The 14926-nt window shown below is 38.3% G+C and overlaps 1 protein-coding gene across 1 annotated transcript in view; it reads left to right on the forward strand.

The window, feature by feature from the left end:
* ell (elongation factor RNA polymerase II) overlaps nt 1-11216 on the forward strand; it is a 38169-nt gene extending 26953 nt beyond the window's left edge. The window contains exons 7-12 of the mRNA XM_042005887.1: nt 4835-4913; nt 6673-7279; nt 7633-7699; nt 8279-8450; nt 8580-8624; nt 8710-11216. Of these exons, the coding sequence (XP_041861821.1) occupies nt 4835-4913; nt 6673-7279; nt 7633-7699; nt 8279-8450; nt 8580-8624; nt 8710-8814 (1075 nt within the window). The 3' untranslated portion in view covers nt 8815-11216. The remainder of the gene's footprint in view (nt 1-4834; nt 4914-6672; nt 7280-7632; nt 7700-8278; nt 8451-8579; nt 8625-8709) is intronic.
* Nucleotides 11217-14926: the final 3710 nt, after the last annotated feature.

A 14926-nucleotide genomic window follows, 5' to 3' on the forward strand; every position in this document is an offset into this window, starting at 1 on the left:
AATACGCCATAGTGAAACCTATTGTCATACACAGTTTATGGTAAAGGGAGGACTAATAAAAATTATCGCGGCCGGCAAACTTATCGTGCTCTTATTTTCTTATCGTTCAATTAATTGACTTATTGCTTATCGCGACAGGCCTAGTCACAATTATGTTTTACGCCTCACGCACATGTATATCAGAACAACAAAAATTTATATACATGTACCTCTATAAACTATATGTACTGTATGTCTATGAAAAATGAGTTGCTTTCAACGTGAATGAGGAAAATTGTGCAGCATTGACCATGATTATCTAAAACAATTGTAATTATATTATTTAACTGTAAGTTTTGATTTGACTGATTGCCAAAGAAGCCCCCTGCCCCATTTCTGTGCAGTCTACTGAATTTTATCTCTGTTGTATTTGATTACTTGAGCTCCTGGCTACATTCCCAAAGAAAAAATGGTGTTTCACAAGATAATTATAGAAAATCAAGCTCTATTTAGACCAAACTGCCATGCTCGCCACTTAGTTTAGTGGTCTGCAGCTGGCAGCTCGTCCGCCAAAACTGGCCCACCGCCAATAATATCTAACCCACCAGATAGAACACTGATTTAAAACAAAACAAAAAACGGATTATTATTATGTGTCAATGCTAAGAGACAAGGTGCTGGGTAAAGAGAAGGGAGCTAAGCCTGAAGCTAGATGCTGAGGAGTCACCTCTCCTCTGCCATCCGAGCTCAGTTTGGAGATGGAAGCAGGAAAGTTTATGTAGTGGAACTCCATTTAGTTCTGTCCGTGTTTTCACCAATAGTTGAGTCAATAGACCAGAGCAGCATTGTTACTAAACCGTCAAAGAAATGTTGCTTCAGGAGCAAAAAGACCAGACGCAAAGACGAGGAAACTAACTTTTGTTGCTGCTGTGGGTGCGGTGTTTAGTTCACCTAACAAAGAAGCCGCTCCAAGTTCAATTCCAACGTTTCCCTGAACCATTTTTTCATCTACCTGCTGAACAATAAAGGACACCAGAGCCGACAGAATGTTAAAAATATAAGAAAGTAAAAAGTACCTTTACATGGAACACATACAAATAACATCTCACACATACAAAAATTTTGACCCGCCGTTCAGATGGTCAGAAAAAAAAATTGTGCCCCAGGTTGAATGTAGTTGCCGACCCCTGACTTAGTTTATATTTATATTGGACTCAAGAGTAGTTCCCATAATCATGTCAAACTGTGACCCAGCACTAAAGGCAGCCTGAATGTTAGCACCAAGTGGCCAGAAGTATAGTCGTGTGTGTGTGTTTGTGTGTGTGTGGTGTAATAGAATCAGACTCAGCACTACGAGCGGGTCCCAGTGGGCAAGGCTCCGCCATTCACATAGAATCACGAATCAGGTTCTCCCATCCAGGAACTATCTGTTTTATTTTAATTTGTAAACTTCTTCATTTATTTAACAGCTACTTCATGGTGTGTGTTCCTGTTTGTGCTCTTTCGGTGCTGGGAAAATGTATCTCTCGGGACATATGCAAGTTGTGTATGTATGTATATTTGTATATTAAATACATGTGCGTATATTATAATCAAATCTCGGGATAACATACAGGGTCTATTACATTCTGCAAGTTAAAGCGATATTTGACGTGAAGTCATCGGCTAGCTTTAACGAAGTAGTGATAGACTGATGCCTTTTGGCAACCGACATAAGAAAATAGTTCAACAATAATATGAAGAAAGGAACGTGTGTCATGCTTCACGTTGAAAGACTCAACCACTTCCAGCAGCTTAGATGATTCCAGCAATGTGACGAGAAAAAGTAACCGCTGCAGCAAACACAGATGTGTGTCCCCCCCATCCTCTGCTTCTGGAGGCATCTTCTGCAGCTGGATTTAACTCAGTCCGAGTCATCCTTACGAAGTGTAGTTGTGTAGTAAGTTGCTGTTACATTTTTACTGACAGTATTTTAGTATGTTAGGTTAGGTTTTTGTCTGCTGCAGATGTTTCCTTGATGCCTTATGGAGTTGAAGTTAGTTGCATAATAATATAATTCCCTTGAAGCACAGGCAGACACAAGTGGCTTTCTTGCAACTGGTTTATTTGAGAAGTTTCCCCAAAGTTCATTATGAAAGCTGAACAAAAAATATTAAAATGGAAGAAAACCATGTCAGTTTAACATAAAAATAACATGCACAGCTTGTAAAATGACCATTGCTAAAGTAAAAGCAGACGAAAACAAACACATACCTCGTTGGCTGCATACTTCTTGTAGGGAATATTTCAGTCCTCAGAAAACGTCCAAATCCGAATCTTTGCAGCATCTCTTCTGTACCGAGAGCAGCCCAACGCAACTTGGGCTGTTTCAAAATAAAAGCACAAATACTTTACTCCTCTTCGGCTATATAATAATCTTAAATTCTTAATTATGTACTTGTTGCAAAAGCAAGTACACAAACATACAATTTGAAATCACAGTTACAATTAAACAGGATCAGTTCGAGCTCTAGTAGCCTTTCTTTAAAATGAATTTTGAGTACCTGTACAGGTTAGTTACCGATTGTTCCTCCACGGTTCCTGTTTGACCGGATGTAGAAGTTTGTTGAGTGGTAGGTTCATAATAAAAACATCTGCACTGAGCATCTGTTTTGTGTGAAATGTGATCTATGGTGTTGAACGTATCGCTCATAATATCACTGATCTCGGCCTCAGACAATCTGTCGTTTAACTGGATAATCTGATTATTGGTTGAGGTCATTGGACTGACTTTGCTATTCATGAATGAAATGTTACATTTTCTGTTACCTGTCTGTCACAGCTGATATCAGCTGGATCCAATTTTAATCTCTGCAAAAGAGGAAAATACTTTAGTGGTATTCTATACCTATTCTGCTTTGATATGGGACAAATATTGAAATACTAATCTATAATTTTATCCACATTTTATAAAGTCAAACTTCACATGATAAATGGGGCTCACCCACAGCAATCAATTGCCCAACCTGTTACTGTCCAGGCACCGGGACTGAATGTAATGCTCTGCTGGAGCCCTGCAGAATACATACTTGTTTGTGCCTAAAATCTCCAGTTTTTCTTGAAAATGGTATAAATTACATGTTGAGTTCAGTTTAGCATTTTTTTTTTACCTAATTCTTATATTTTATTCTTAAAAATAGACTCGAGTAATTAGCAACACATTTTTATCATTTCAGTGACTGAAAACTCAAAGGTAGCATTTCTAACTTCAGTTTTGCTATAATCTACTTTAATTTCTACAATATTTCTATTACATTTTTGCTTAGTCTGTTTAATTGTGTGTGTGTGTGTGTGTGTAAAGGCTTGTAATCTATTTGTGAATGTGTACAGCTTTCTATTTGTCTCTCTTTACTGTACTTTGAGCTCTGTTTGTGAGTTAATCAGCTGACTAACAACCACAGCCTCCCACTTATTTCCACCTCCCCCTCTCTAGTTCCTCCAGAGTTTTGAATTAATGCACTCGGTCACGCAGCAGCAGAGCAACACGACTTGAACACTTGCACATGATGCAACAGTGTTCCAGCACATGCTGATCCGTGTGTGAGGTGGCACCGATCCAAGGTTCAGCCGTATCGGTTTGCCTCCCATCCCACTTGTTGCCCCTGCCTGTGTATCTCATTGTGCACACCACAAGCACATATACACCCCTAATTTAACAGGGGTTGGGCACAGACAAGACTTTCCTTCCAAGTTCTCCCTGCTGATATTGTCATCAGCTGTGACAGCGTTATTTCTGCACATGTGAAACTTTTTATCTTTCTAACCAAAATGACCTGTTTGCTGTTTGCGTTGGATTCTCAAACTACATCTTGTGTTGTTCAAACAAACAGTAAACTCTTAGCTTTAAAAATAAAAAAAATGGGATCAATAATTTGATACTGAGAATTCACTTTATCATTGCTGAGTTAAGCACACTTTGTCTTGGTAGGACACTTGTGTATTGGTGCAGTTCTCTATCTGGCTGCTATTGTGACACTAAACTGGAACATAATTATACTCTATTCATACCTGTAATGGTTCTTCTTGGCTGAATAATGCCTCAAGTGAACATCTGGAAACGCAGGTTTAATGCCTCAGTTGTTTGAGCTACTTGTGGGGGTGGTCAGAGATAGAGTTTTGCATGCCATCTTCCTTTTTCGGGTGACTAGTGTTTTCATAATCATATTGGTAAACCAGCCAAATGGCATCCATTCTCAGAGTTAGCTGCAGCAGCATATTCTCTTCCTCTCGCTTTTTCTCTGTCACTGCAGAGTGTTATCCCGCTGTCTCACTTGTTGAGAACAAGCTGCCATAATTGTTAAAATTACATAAACATGCAACATTGACAGAGACAGAAACTTTTGAAATGTACAGACATAAGTATTGAAACTTTGCTTCATCTATTTATAATAAATGTTGCTCTGTCAAGCACGCTCTTCCTCACTATTGTCATAACTACCCACTCCGCTTCACAAATGATGTCTAACTTGTCTTTGAAGCCCTCTTACATACAATTTTCTTGTCACTGAGAAAATGGCAGCAGGATTGTTTGTAGCGTGGTGGCTTTTCCTGGACTAGAGCATTTTTAGTCTTCAAGAATATAAATTGCTTAAAATAAATATTCAGTACTAGCTTTAGCATGGGAGGCATTGTCACCACAGTCTGGTAAAACACTTCAAATGAATTCACGTCTGTTTGAAGCCTCCAGTATTGTTTTTATTAACTTAACAGAATTGCTGCCTTAATAAAATAGTTTCCTGCTTTACTACTATGCCAGCTGACTAAAGCAGACACTGGATCAAGCTAATATGTGTGTCTCTGTGCTTGACTTTCGTAGGAAACAACAGGCCCAGAACAGCTCTGCACCTCTACCAGAGAGTCCACCCAAAGAGCTGGCCAGCAGTTCTCCATCTCAGGTGATCCTCCTCTTCCTTGTTTTTTTGTCCCACACTGAGGCAGGAAAGGATTTGAGGCAATTAAAAATGCATCTCCATGACTTGCATCCTCAAATTATTATATAATTGTACATAACTAGATTTTCATAAAAAAAAAAAACAAAAAAAAAACAATCCAGTTCTGTTTTATTTCTAATTAATACCAAGTCGTTAAGGCGCTCATCCTCGTCCTTCTGTATTTACTGCTTTAAAAAAAATCTGACAAATTTTCTCTACCAGTGTCTGAGTGACCCACCCCACTCAACTCTTTCCATACTTTACCCTGGCTTCTGTTTGGCTGTAGAAAGCAGGCACAGCTGTTTATGTAAAGTGTAGCTTCTGTTGGGAGCAGCACCAGAACTTTAACATCTGGAAAAATCTGGGGTTCTTGCAACCAGATGTCTGCTTTCAGACCTTTTTTTATTTTTTATTTTTTATATGCTCTGTTCTCTTCTAGCCACAACTCTATTGTTCATCTTAGCTCATAAATCACTGATTTTCTAAACGGAGTATAAAATACAATTTATTTTGGCTGCAAACTTTTAATGAAGTTGTCACTACATTGGCTCAAATTGATCCAACACCATTTTATGACCAACAAATAGTTATCGGTTTTCATAGTCATGTCAAAGCAAAGCTTTTTTTTTTCTTTTCTCATTTCTGCTCATTTGAAAATTAAGATCATTGTGAAAGATTGTGGTTACCTTTTTATCATGTAAGACTTTAGTCTGACTATAGAACAGCTCTTGGCTTGTAGCACTGTTATGTATTGGATTATGTGTTTCTATTTCCCTATTGTCCTTATAGTCTGGTATTTTTCACCATGGTTCTAATGCTGTTTCCTTTCAGTCTCCTCTTCAGTGAATTTCAGGGCCTCATGTGCTATGCATTTCTTCATAACTGGTTCCAGTTGGACCTGTATTACCTACTAATGGTTGTCAGGAGCTTGTCACAAACTGCTAACAAACTAGATTATTTGTATTTCCATTAGGTAAACGGATGAAGAGCTGCTCTGTTATAATAATAGCTCCTTCGGGTTGCTTTCACATTAGACACCTACTGCATGCCCCTTCCTTTCCGTTTCCTCCCTTAGTAAATACAACACAAACACACAAAAGACAACAAACAGTTCCTTAGTTTCATTTTTACAAAGTGATATTAAACTGTGTGGACCTTAGATAGCTGAGGGATAGGTAAGGGAGTGCTGCATTGCAGAAAAAAACAAGATAATGGCTACACTAATATTGATGTGCAAGAAGAGCTTTTTAAAATCTCTATACATACAATTTTAAGTCTCTAAACAGTCTCAAAACACTGAAACAAACATAACTGTAATGACTGCTACCCCCCTCCCCTTTTTATTTTTTATTTTTTTGCAGGTCCAAATAAAACACTTAATTAGTTCTCTTGTTTGTTTCACACCCAAAGTCCTCCTGTTGGGAGAGTCACTACTAAGTAACTGAGTCTGCCCCTCCCTAAGTCTTCAGTGTATGCCTGGTCTAACAAAACTGTCTGTAGTTTAATCTCTAGTGTTGTGAAAAGGTGGCAGAGTCATCGTAAGCTCTGTGCCACTAATCAGTCAGATTGCTTTATATTGTGTTGTTTGTAATAGTCTCTTCTATCCCATATCCTCTACAGCTGGTAGTTTGTTCTGACTTTTAATGATTGTGCAATGAAACAAATTAACGTTGTGCTCTGTTTGAGAGTGTGTTTATTATTTAATTATCTGTTTTTCTGCCAGAAACGACCTCTTGCTGACTTCATCGACCCTCTTGTGAACAAAAAACCCAGGATATCGCACCTCGCCAGTAAGGCTGCAACAGCCCCAGTGAATGGCAAGCTCAGCTCTTCCAATGGAAGACTAGAGACGGGGGGAGCACAGTCAGGAGTGGTGGTGTCGATGTCAGATGGCGGCATGACGTCCAACTCGCAGCACCTTTCTGTACTGGACATCCCTCGCCCTTTCGAAGCGCTGTCAGACGTCAGTAACGACTCCAGCCATAATGGGCGTGACTGCGACTCTCAGGAAATGGCTATATCCGAGAGGCTGAGTCAAACGCCTTCGGTCTGGTCCATGTCAACAGTTGCCTTCACACCTAGCATCAGCACACCATCCTCTGGAAACGTGGTCCTGGAGGGCCCACAGGACAAGGGTCCCTCATCCTTTAACAAGTCCAGAAAGAAGTCAAAAAAACATAAAGAGAAGAGCAAAGACAAGGAGAGGGGGAGAGAGAGGCAACAAGACAAGGAGGGGAAGAGTCGTGAGGAGCATGTGCCTGAGCCTAATGCAGCCTGTGAGATGAGCCCAGAAAACTTAAAAAGCAACAGTATTCCACTCAAAAGCACAGGTGAGAACAACACATAGTTCCATAGCATTACATGAAGAATATCCACAGTAAAGTACTACTCTGTATGTGGATGAACTAGTCATCACACTGAGTGGGTGACTTATCATGTGACCAGTATTTTTCACAGATTAAAGTGAGACCTATGCTGTTCAGCTTTAATTTAAATATCTGCTGTGACTTCAGATGGTATCTTTTAGAAGAACCCACATTAAAAATCCATTGATGCATAAACGACTCTTTGAACTGAATAAGCTTTCTGTGCTTCCAACTTTTCTGAAAAGAGCGTGTAAAGCCTGCCCTGTACAAATGACATATTCAGATTGTTTCCTCTTCTAACTGTGACCTTGTTTCAGACTTGAATGGACTGTGCAACAGTGCCAGTATTCCTTCATCATCGTCTGAGGTGGCAGACTATTTATTGTGAGTATTATTCTAAAGTTGAGCTGCTACCCATTTAAATTCTGCTCAGATTAATTTAAATAAATCAGCATTTCACACATTTTGAGGCATATCTGCATTGGTGGCACAGTGAGGCAGAGATGACCAGATGTAAGGAGAAGAGATGAAGAACACCAGTGCTAGCCAGAGAAAACATGGTGACTCAGTGTCATTTTGGCAACATGGTACAGAGTTACTGCTGGGGCAGACACGGCTTATTCATTGCTACAATTTGCACCAATAATTATACTCTTCTTCAAAGATGATATGGTCAAACCTGAACATAAACATGAATCATAGATAATAAGTTTCAGTGTACATTACAATTTCTATGAAAATGATGATACTTAAGTGATAAAAGGATGAAACTGAGTTTAAATTGAAGACCAGAATTAGACTTTTAAAAAAAGCCCACAGGAATAAATTTAGATTGTTTTGGTTACCTTTTTAATGCCTCTCCCTTTAATAACCTAAACATTTTCATTTCAATTAATACTTAAATTTGATTTATATTTTGGGACTTTTTCTGTTAAGTTGTGCTTTCTTCCATTCCAACTTTAGGAAGTACACAGTGATTGGCTCTCCAGAGCAGCGTCAGAGGTATAAAAATGATTTCAACGCAGAGTACAGTGAGTACCGGGGTCTGCATGCTCGAATAGAGGGCATTACCCGGCAGTTCACCGTGCTCGACAATGAGCTTAAACAGCTCCAGCAAGGCACAGACAAGTACAAGGTATTTACCCAGAATGATGTGCACAAAGTACTTTTTTGTTTTAATAAGGTTTTTGTTTCTGTTTTTTTTTTAATGAGTTAACTGATGTTTTATTCATGATACCTCCCACATTTTTGTCTTTCTTAACAGACAATCCACAATCAGATACTTCAAGAGTATCATAAAATAAAAAAGGTAAGTTGCGCTCCTCGAGATCGTTTCTATGAGAAACTGTCAAAGTAGATTATTGGATTCTGATGCTCTTTATTTTCTTTTGCAGACTAATCCAAACTATAGCCAAGAGAAGAACCGCTGTGAATATCTACACAACAAACTGGCACATATAAAGAAACTTATTGCGGAGTACGATCAACAGCAACTTTAAAAGTAGTAATTAGACCCTGTTCCCCTGTTATCTCTGGAAACCGAGCAGATAAAGGAAACTTTGGATTCCGCTTGCGCTAATGATAAAAAGTTAAAAAAAAAAAAAAAAAAAACACAATGAAGGGAGTCCTCCCCTCATTGGGGCCAAAGGTTCTAGTGGGGACTTAGCCGGACACATGATCCGTTTCCTCTCCTTTTCTTTTTCATTGGAGATGTGGCTGTGCCTACTGTGGCCAGGTATGTCAGTGTAGATGAAGTGCATCCAGAAAAATAGCTTCTGTGTGGCTTTGATCTTAACAAAAATGGAAGCTTTCCAACTTTATTGGGAGACTTTCCAAACAATCTTTCCTGCTTTCAAAACTGGAGAGAGGAAGACACTGAGATGAGAATTGCAGATTGAACGCCATATGCATCTAATTTGTTTTAAGAAAAAAATAAATGAATGATTTATTAGTTTTGCCCACATATTTAGTTGTATGGTTGAGAAGCTGAATCTATTTCTTTGTTTTTATTTATTTTTCACATTCACTGGGGGTGGGGGGGTGAAACTGTTTTACACTCCTCAGTATCAGTACTTAAAAAGCTCTCGTTTTCTGTCCTTACATCTTGAATGTCTGCCAGTATTTTATTCAGAAGCTGCCTTCCCCAACTAATTGTCAATTTGTTGGCGATATTTTTCTTTCTCTTTTGAAGAGATGCGGATATTACTGTTAAATCAAGAAATGCACAAAGTCAGACGCAGGTTTTTGCGCTTGGCTTTCCTTTTCTAAATTGATGTGTAGGTGTCTTAACAGAGAGAACATGAGTTTGCAGTCGCCTTAGAGCTGTAGATTTTTCTTTGAAAGCTGTCTCGTCACTGTCATGGCGAGCTGTTACAGCAGCGTTCCTCATGTATGGGTCATCATATTCTATCACTGATAATTCCAATTCGGCTCTTTATTGGTTGTCTTTCAACTTTTCTTCATGATGGCTTTTGTAGCAACAGAGATTCCAAATTATGTGGATGGCGAATGTCAGTGTTGGTTTTCACTGTTGAAGGTCCTCGTCTTGTAAAATGAGGCTGACAGGATTCAAGTCTACAAATACAAATCTGATATCTAAACTGCATCATCAATGCCTTGTTAAACATGTTTACTGTCAAAAGATTAAGATTTTTTTTTTTTCGTGTCTGCTATTCAACTCACTTGCTAATCCGTTTGAAACGACTGTTAAGATGAAGCCATCTTTGTTCATCCTCTAAGTGAAGAACCAGTTTTTTTGCCTTTTCAAATGTGATGTCACATATTCACAATGAATGGACCCTAAACTCTATTGCCTGGGTTGGCGTCCCTCTCTGAGAAGCATCTGGTTAACGAAAGGGTGAGTCGGCTTCAGTCAGCGAATGCATTTCTTCTATTGTTCTTTGTATGTGAATATGAAAAATCAGCACTTTTTCTCCTGATCTTGCTGTTACTGGGGAGGCAGGGGGTTGTCCAAATGACACTTTTCTCTTTGTCCATCAGAGTGCATGCAAAATGAATGTGTTACAATGAACAATCTTTGTATCTTTTACTTGAAAAAACAAGGGGGGAAAAAAAACAAAAGGCCCAAGGAAATTAAAATGAAAGGAAAGGCCTAGTCCAAGTGAATTGGTGTAATCAATTAGACATGGCTTTGACCAGCATGTGTACCAAAGTGCTTACCGAGCAGGGTGGCACAAGAAACTCTACCAAATGTCAGCAAAAGAAAGATGTTGCAGTATTCTCTGCTTCCTGTTGTAATTTCTTCAGTATGCATAATTTATATCTCAGTGGAAAATTTCTAATATTTTTCTTTAGAGAAGTGGGAGGTGGCTCTTTTGTTTCAGACATGATCGTAATATCAGTTTTCCAGTAACACTACATTAGGTTCTCATCACAGAGGGGCTGGATCAGGCACTTTACAACGCCTGGTTGACAAACGTGAAGGGTCAACACTTAACCTTGCACATTATCACAATATTTAATTAAGAGGAACATTCATCACTATTATTACTGTACTTAGTTTTCTGGAAACATTTAGATGATGCTGTATTACATTTGTATTACTGTTTAAAAACATTGTGTGATTATCAGTAAAATATACTTTGAGCCAGTGGAGAGCAAACTCAGTAATGATGCGCCAGCACAGGAGTGCCACTGTATAAGATGATTGTGCCAAAATGACCTGTTATATAGGTTTGTATTTAGTTCTTTGGGTTTTTTTCTCCTTTTTGTCCTGATTATGTACATGCTGCTGTAAAAGCAAAGAGGGCTTTGAAGACTAGTCATGAAATGTTGGCGCTAAAATCCAAAGTATACTTTTTTGAAAACCATAAGGGACTGGAACTGAAATTGATCTGTTTCAATAAAATTCTTTAAAACCCTTATGTGGGGAAATTCTGAATCAGTTGTTTGCGTTTGTTACTATGATTTTTTTCCCCTAAGTACATGTCACAAAATTAACTTGATTTATTAAAAAAATGTCTTTTGATGGAGAACAAGGGCACAAGCTTTTTCCTTAGGGACAGCAGTGCCCAACTTAATATTTTAACACTGGTCTTCTATTATTTCATTGATACAGGCTTGTAGGACAGCTCATGTCCTGTGGATGGCAGTAGTTTCATACAGTTTGTCTTTACACAGGCCTGTCACCTTGTTTTGTTCATAAATCAACAAAATTCTAAAAAAAGAAAAAAAAAAATTACAACTCACGAAGTCTCCGTCTGCATTGTTTTGTATGGCTGGCAAACTCTTAAATATGATCAATAACACCTTTAGGGATCCATTTGGTGGCATGTGAATGATAGAAAAAGTGGTAAAGCTTCTCATTGTGTAGGCTATACCTTAATGCGTTGAGTCTGATTGGCATCCTTTTATAGCCCACAAACATATGTTTATGGCCAAGTCTTTTCTTCCCACTGAATCGCAGAGCCAAAAAAGGCCTTGGCATGGCAGCGTGGACAGAAGATGCTCCAGCAAGGCAGCACAGAGGACGAGGCTCGCTGTAATCCGACACGCTGTGAAAGATCCCAGAAATCTACATGGCAATTGTGTTCCAGTTGGCTGGGCTGGTCTTTGCTGTGCCTGAGCCTTGCTATGCTGGCTTCAATCCCAAAGTTGGCCTCAGCACTGCTCTGCGAGCTGAGGGGGGGGTTTGGTGTCAGCAAGTTCACTGTGGCAAGCTGCCAGCGCTCTCTCTCCTTAACATACAGTGGCATATATACTGACATGTTTAGACACACACACACAGCAGAGAGGCTGAGCATTCTCCTCCCCCTCTGTGTTTCTAGGTTTTATTAGTCGGGCAGGATTTAATTTAGCCTGAGTTTTTGTGCTAAAAAAAGAGGAATCTATTTGCATCTAGGTTCAGTGCTAGCCATGCATGTCACTGCTTTAATGTAGAAATGTAGGCCATGGTTGAGATGGAGGTCACTTAGATATTTTGTGGTAACCCTGCTTTAAAGTAATTGGCTATAGAAGATGGATAGATCTCTGTGGATGATTAGTGAATTGAAGCAATTCTCAAAGAAAGATGACGAATGGTGAATATTCAGGTGCCACATTTTTTATCTGATTTCAACTCCTACATAAGCTGGATGCAAAAGTCTAGTTATAAATGGAGATGGTTCCTTTAAACAGTTATGTTTTAACTGAGTGCATTACAGCCATCACATACTTGTACAGTTTAGGCAGTCTAATATGGATTTACTTGTTAAAGACCAACATTGTGAAATATACTCAAATTCACATCCAGGTTCCGCATGGCTGAACATATGAACAATACCGGTTCTGTTTTAGATCCACAGCCAATTTTTCTGTGAATGAGTGAACTTCTTTTTTTCCTGACTTGTTCCCATATTTACTGTATTGTTTACTGAAATAACAAAAAATAATAAGTCCTACAATACTACTTCCAAAAAAAGTTGGGACATGGTGTAAAATAAACAAAATACTATCATTCGTAAATCTTATAAACCAACATTTTATGCGCAATAGCACATAGAAAACGTAAAAATTTCAAAATAAGACATTTTCCTACTTAATAAAGAAAATGACCTCATCTTGAACTTGATGACTGCATCATTTTTCAAAGGTTGAACAGGCTCATATCTTTTCTTTTAATAAGATTTTCTAAACATCTAAACTGAGGCCAGCTGCTGGACCCTTGAGAGAGGAATGTCCCATTTATGTCTGATATAGGATTCTAGCTGCTCAACACATCTGGGTCATCTTTTTTTTTTATTTGCTTTATATGATTGAAGGCAAGCCAGTCCAGCATCTGGTCTATTTCATTACCAAGCCATATTGTAATAGAGGCAGCATGTCTTGCTGAAATATACAAGGTCTTCCTTGAAGATGGCATAATATTGATCGGAATATATATTGCTCTAAAACCTTTTATACATATACATAAAACTTATATATTATTTGGAATTGATGGTCCATTTCCAGACCTGCAAGGGGAAAACTGTGGCAATCCCACCAGCATTAATGCTGGTCTGTTTTTAATGAAATATAATGTGAGGACCCAAAGGTCGTGGGCATCCAATATTTTCAGCTGTGTTGTTTGAATAGAAATTTCTCCAGATACTCAAACTTTTGATGCTATAATGTGCAACAGATGATGGAAAATGAAGTCTTCCCAGTTATATGTTGAAATATTTTTCTGAAATGGTTCCAAAATTTGTAGAGCAGTTTTTTTCTTTCTCTACCTGTCTTTACTTATGAGAGACTCTGCCTCTCACTGGTGCTCTTTTTGTACCCAATAATGTAACTGACCTAAATCAATCAAACCTAATTAGTTGCAAAAGTCTCCCACTGTTCTAAGTACCACTTACTTTTACAGCCTTTTGTAAATCCTTTTCCAACAACTTTTTTAAATTTCCAAAATAAACTTACATTTTTCATGAAATAGTCAAATGTTTAACTTTCAGCATTTGATATGTTTTTGCGTTCACGGACTTGTGTTTATATTTACATTTCTACACAACAATCTAACTTTTTTGGAAGTGGGATTGGTTTTCTTGCACAGCTAGTCTCAGTTGTGTTGTGAACTCTACATAATTACTATAATATGCTGTAATTTGCCTCTGCTGCACCATGTACTTTGAATGACGCTCATATTCACAACAGATGTATGACTAACTATTCTAATTGCAGTTATAGTACATTAAATGTCTCTGCAACAAAATTGCAAGATTAAAAAAAAAAAGTTCTTTTGTAAATATACTTGCGACACAGCTCTACCATTTAAGACTTTGATCATGCTCATCGATCTGTATTTGTGTATTTATCAAAGGTCGGCTCCATATCTGTGCTGCAAATTTAATATAAACAGCAGTGTTCTAAATTCTCATCGGACAGAAAATGTGAAACAAATGTCAAAGAAAATGGCTTCCCCCCCCCCCCCCCCCCCCCCCCTTTTTTTTTTAAGTTTTTGTTTACATTTGAAATCATAACTTGGGGAACTCTCTCTGACACACAGAGAAATTCCACACAACCAAAACATTTTTCTCTGTGTAGCCATTTACAGCAGGCTTCCCTTCTTCCAGTGGGTGTGTAGATCTCCTGTTGTAGTATGTTATGAGAAGGATAGAGTGTTGTCCTATTTGATATAAATGGTTTGAGGAACAGGACACTAGACAATGCAGTTACGATGGATGTCATTCAGCAATGGAATGGTCCCCTGTTATTTAGTTTATATAATAATCCCCATTATCAAAGAAGAAAATTGTAAATGTGTGTCTGACATGGTTGCAAATTATGTTAAAATGTGTGCATTTAACTCCGTTACACAGTTACAAGACAAGGCCTTTTACAAATAAAATGAATGGGTTCAATGTTTGGCTTAATGACAGCTTGCTATAATGATTTCAAGTTCAGATCATTTGTGACATATTCAGATAATTATCGTATACCTTATTAGTAGTGGGTTGGACCCTCTTTTTGCCTTCAGAACTGCCTCCATTTGTTATGGCTTAGATTCAGCAAGGTGTTGGAGGCATTGCTCAGAAATTTTGCTCCATATTAACATGATACTATCACACAGTAGCTGCAGATTTCTCAGCTGCACGTCCATGATGAGAATATCTCATTGCACCACAGGTTCTCTTA

This window comes from Melanotaenia boesemani, chromosome 14 (assembly GCF_017639745.1).
Source record: "Melanotaenia boesemani isolate fMelBoe1 chromosome 14, fMelBoe1.pri, whole genome shotgun sequence".
Classification (NCBI taxonomy): domain Eukaryota; kingdom Metazoa; phylum Chordata; class Actinopteri; order Atheriniformes; family Melanotaeniidae; genus Melanotaenia; species Melanotaenia boesemani.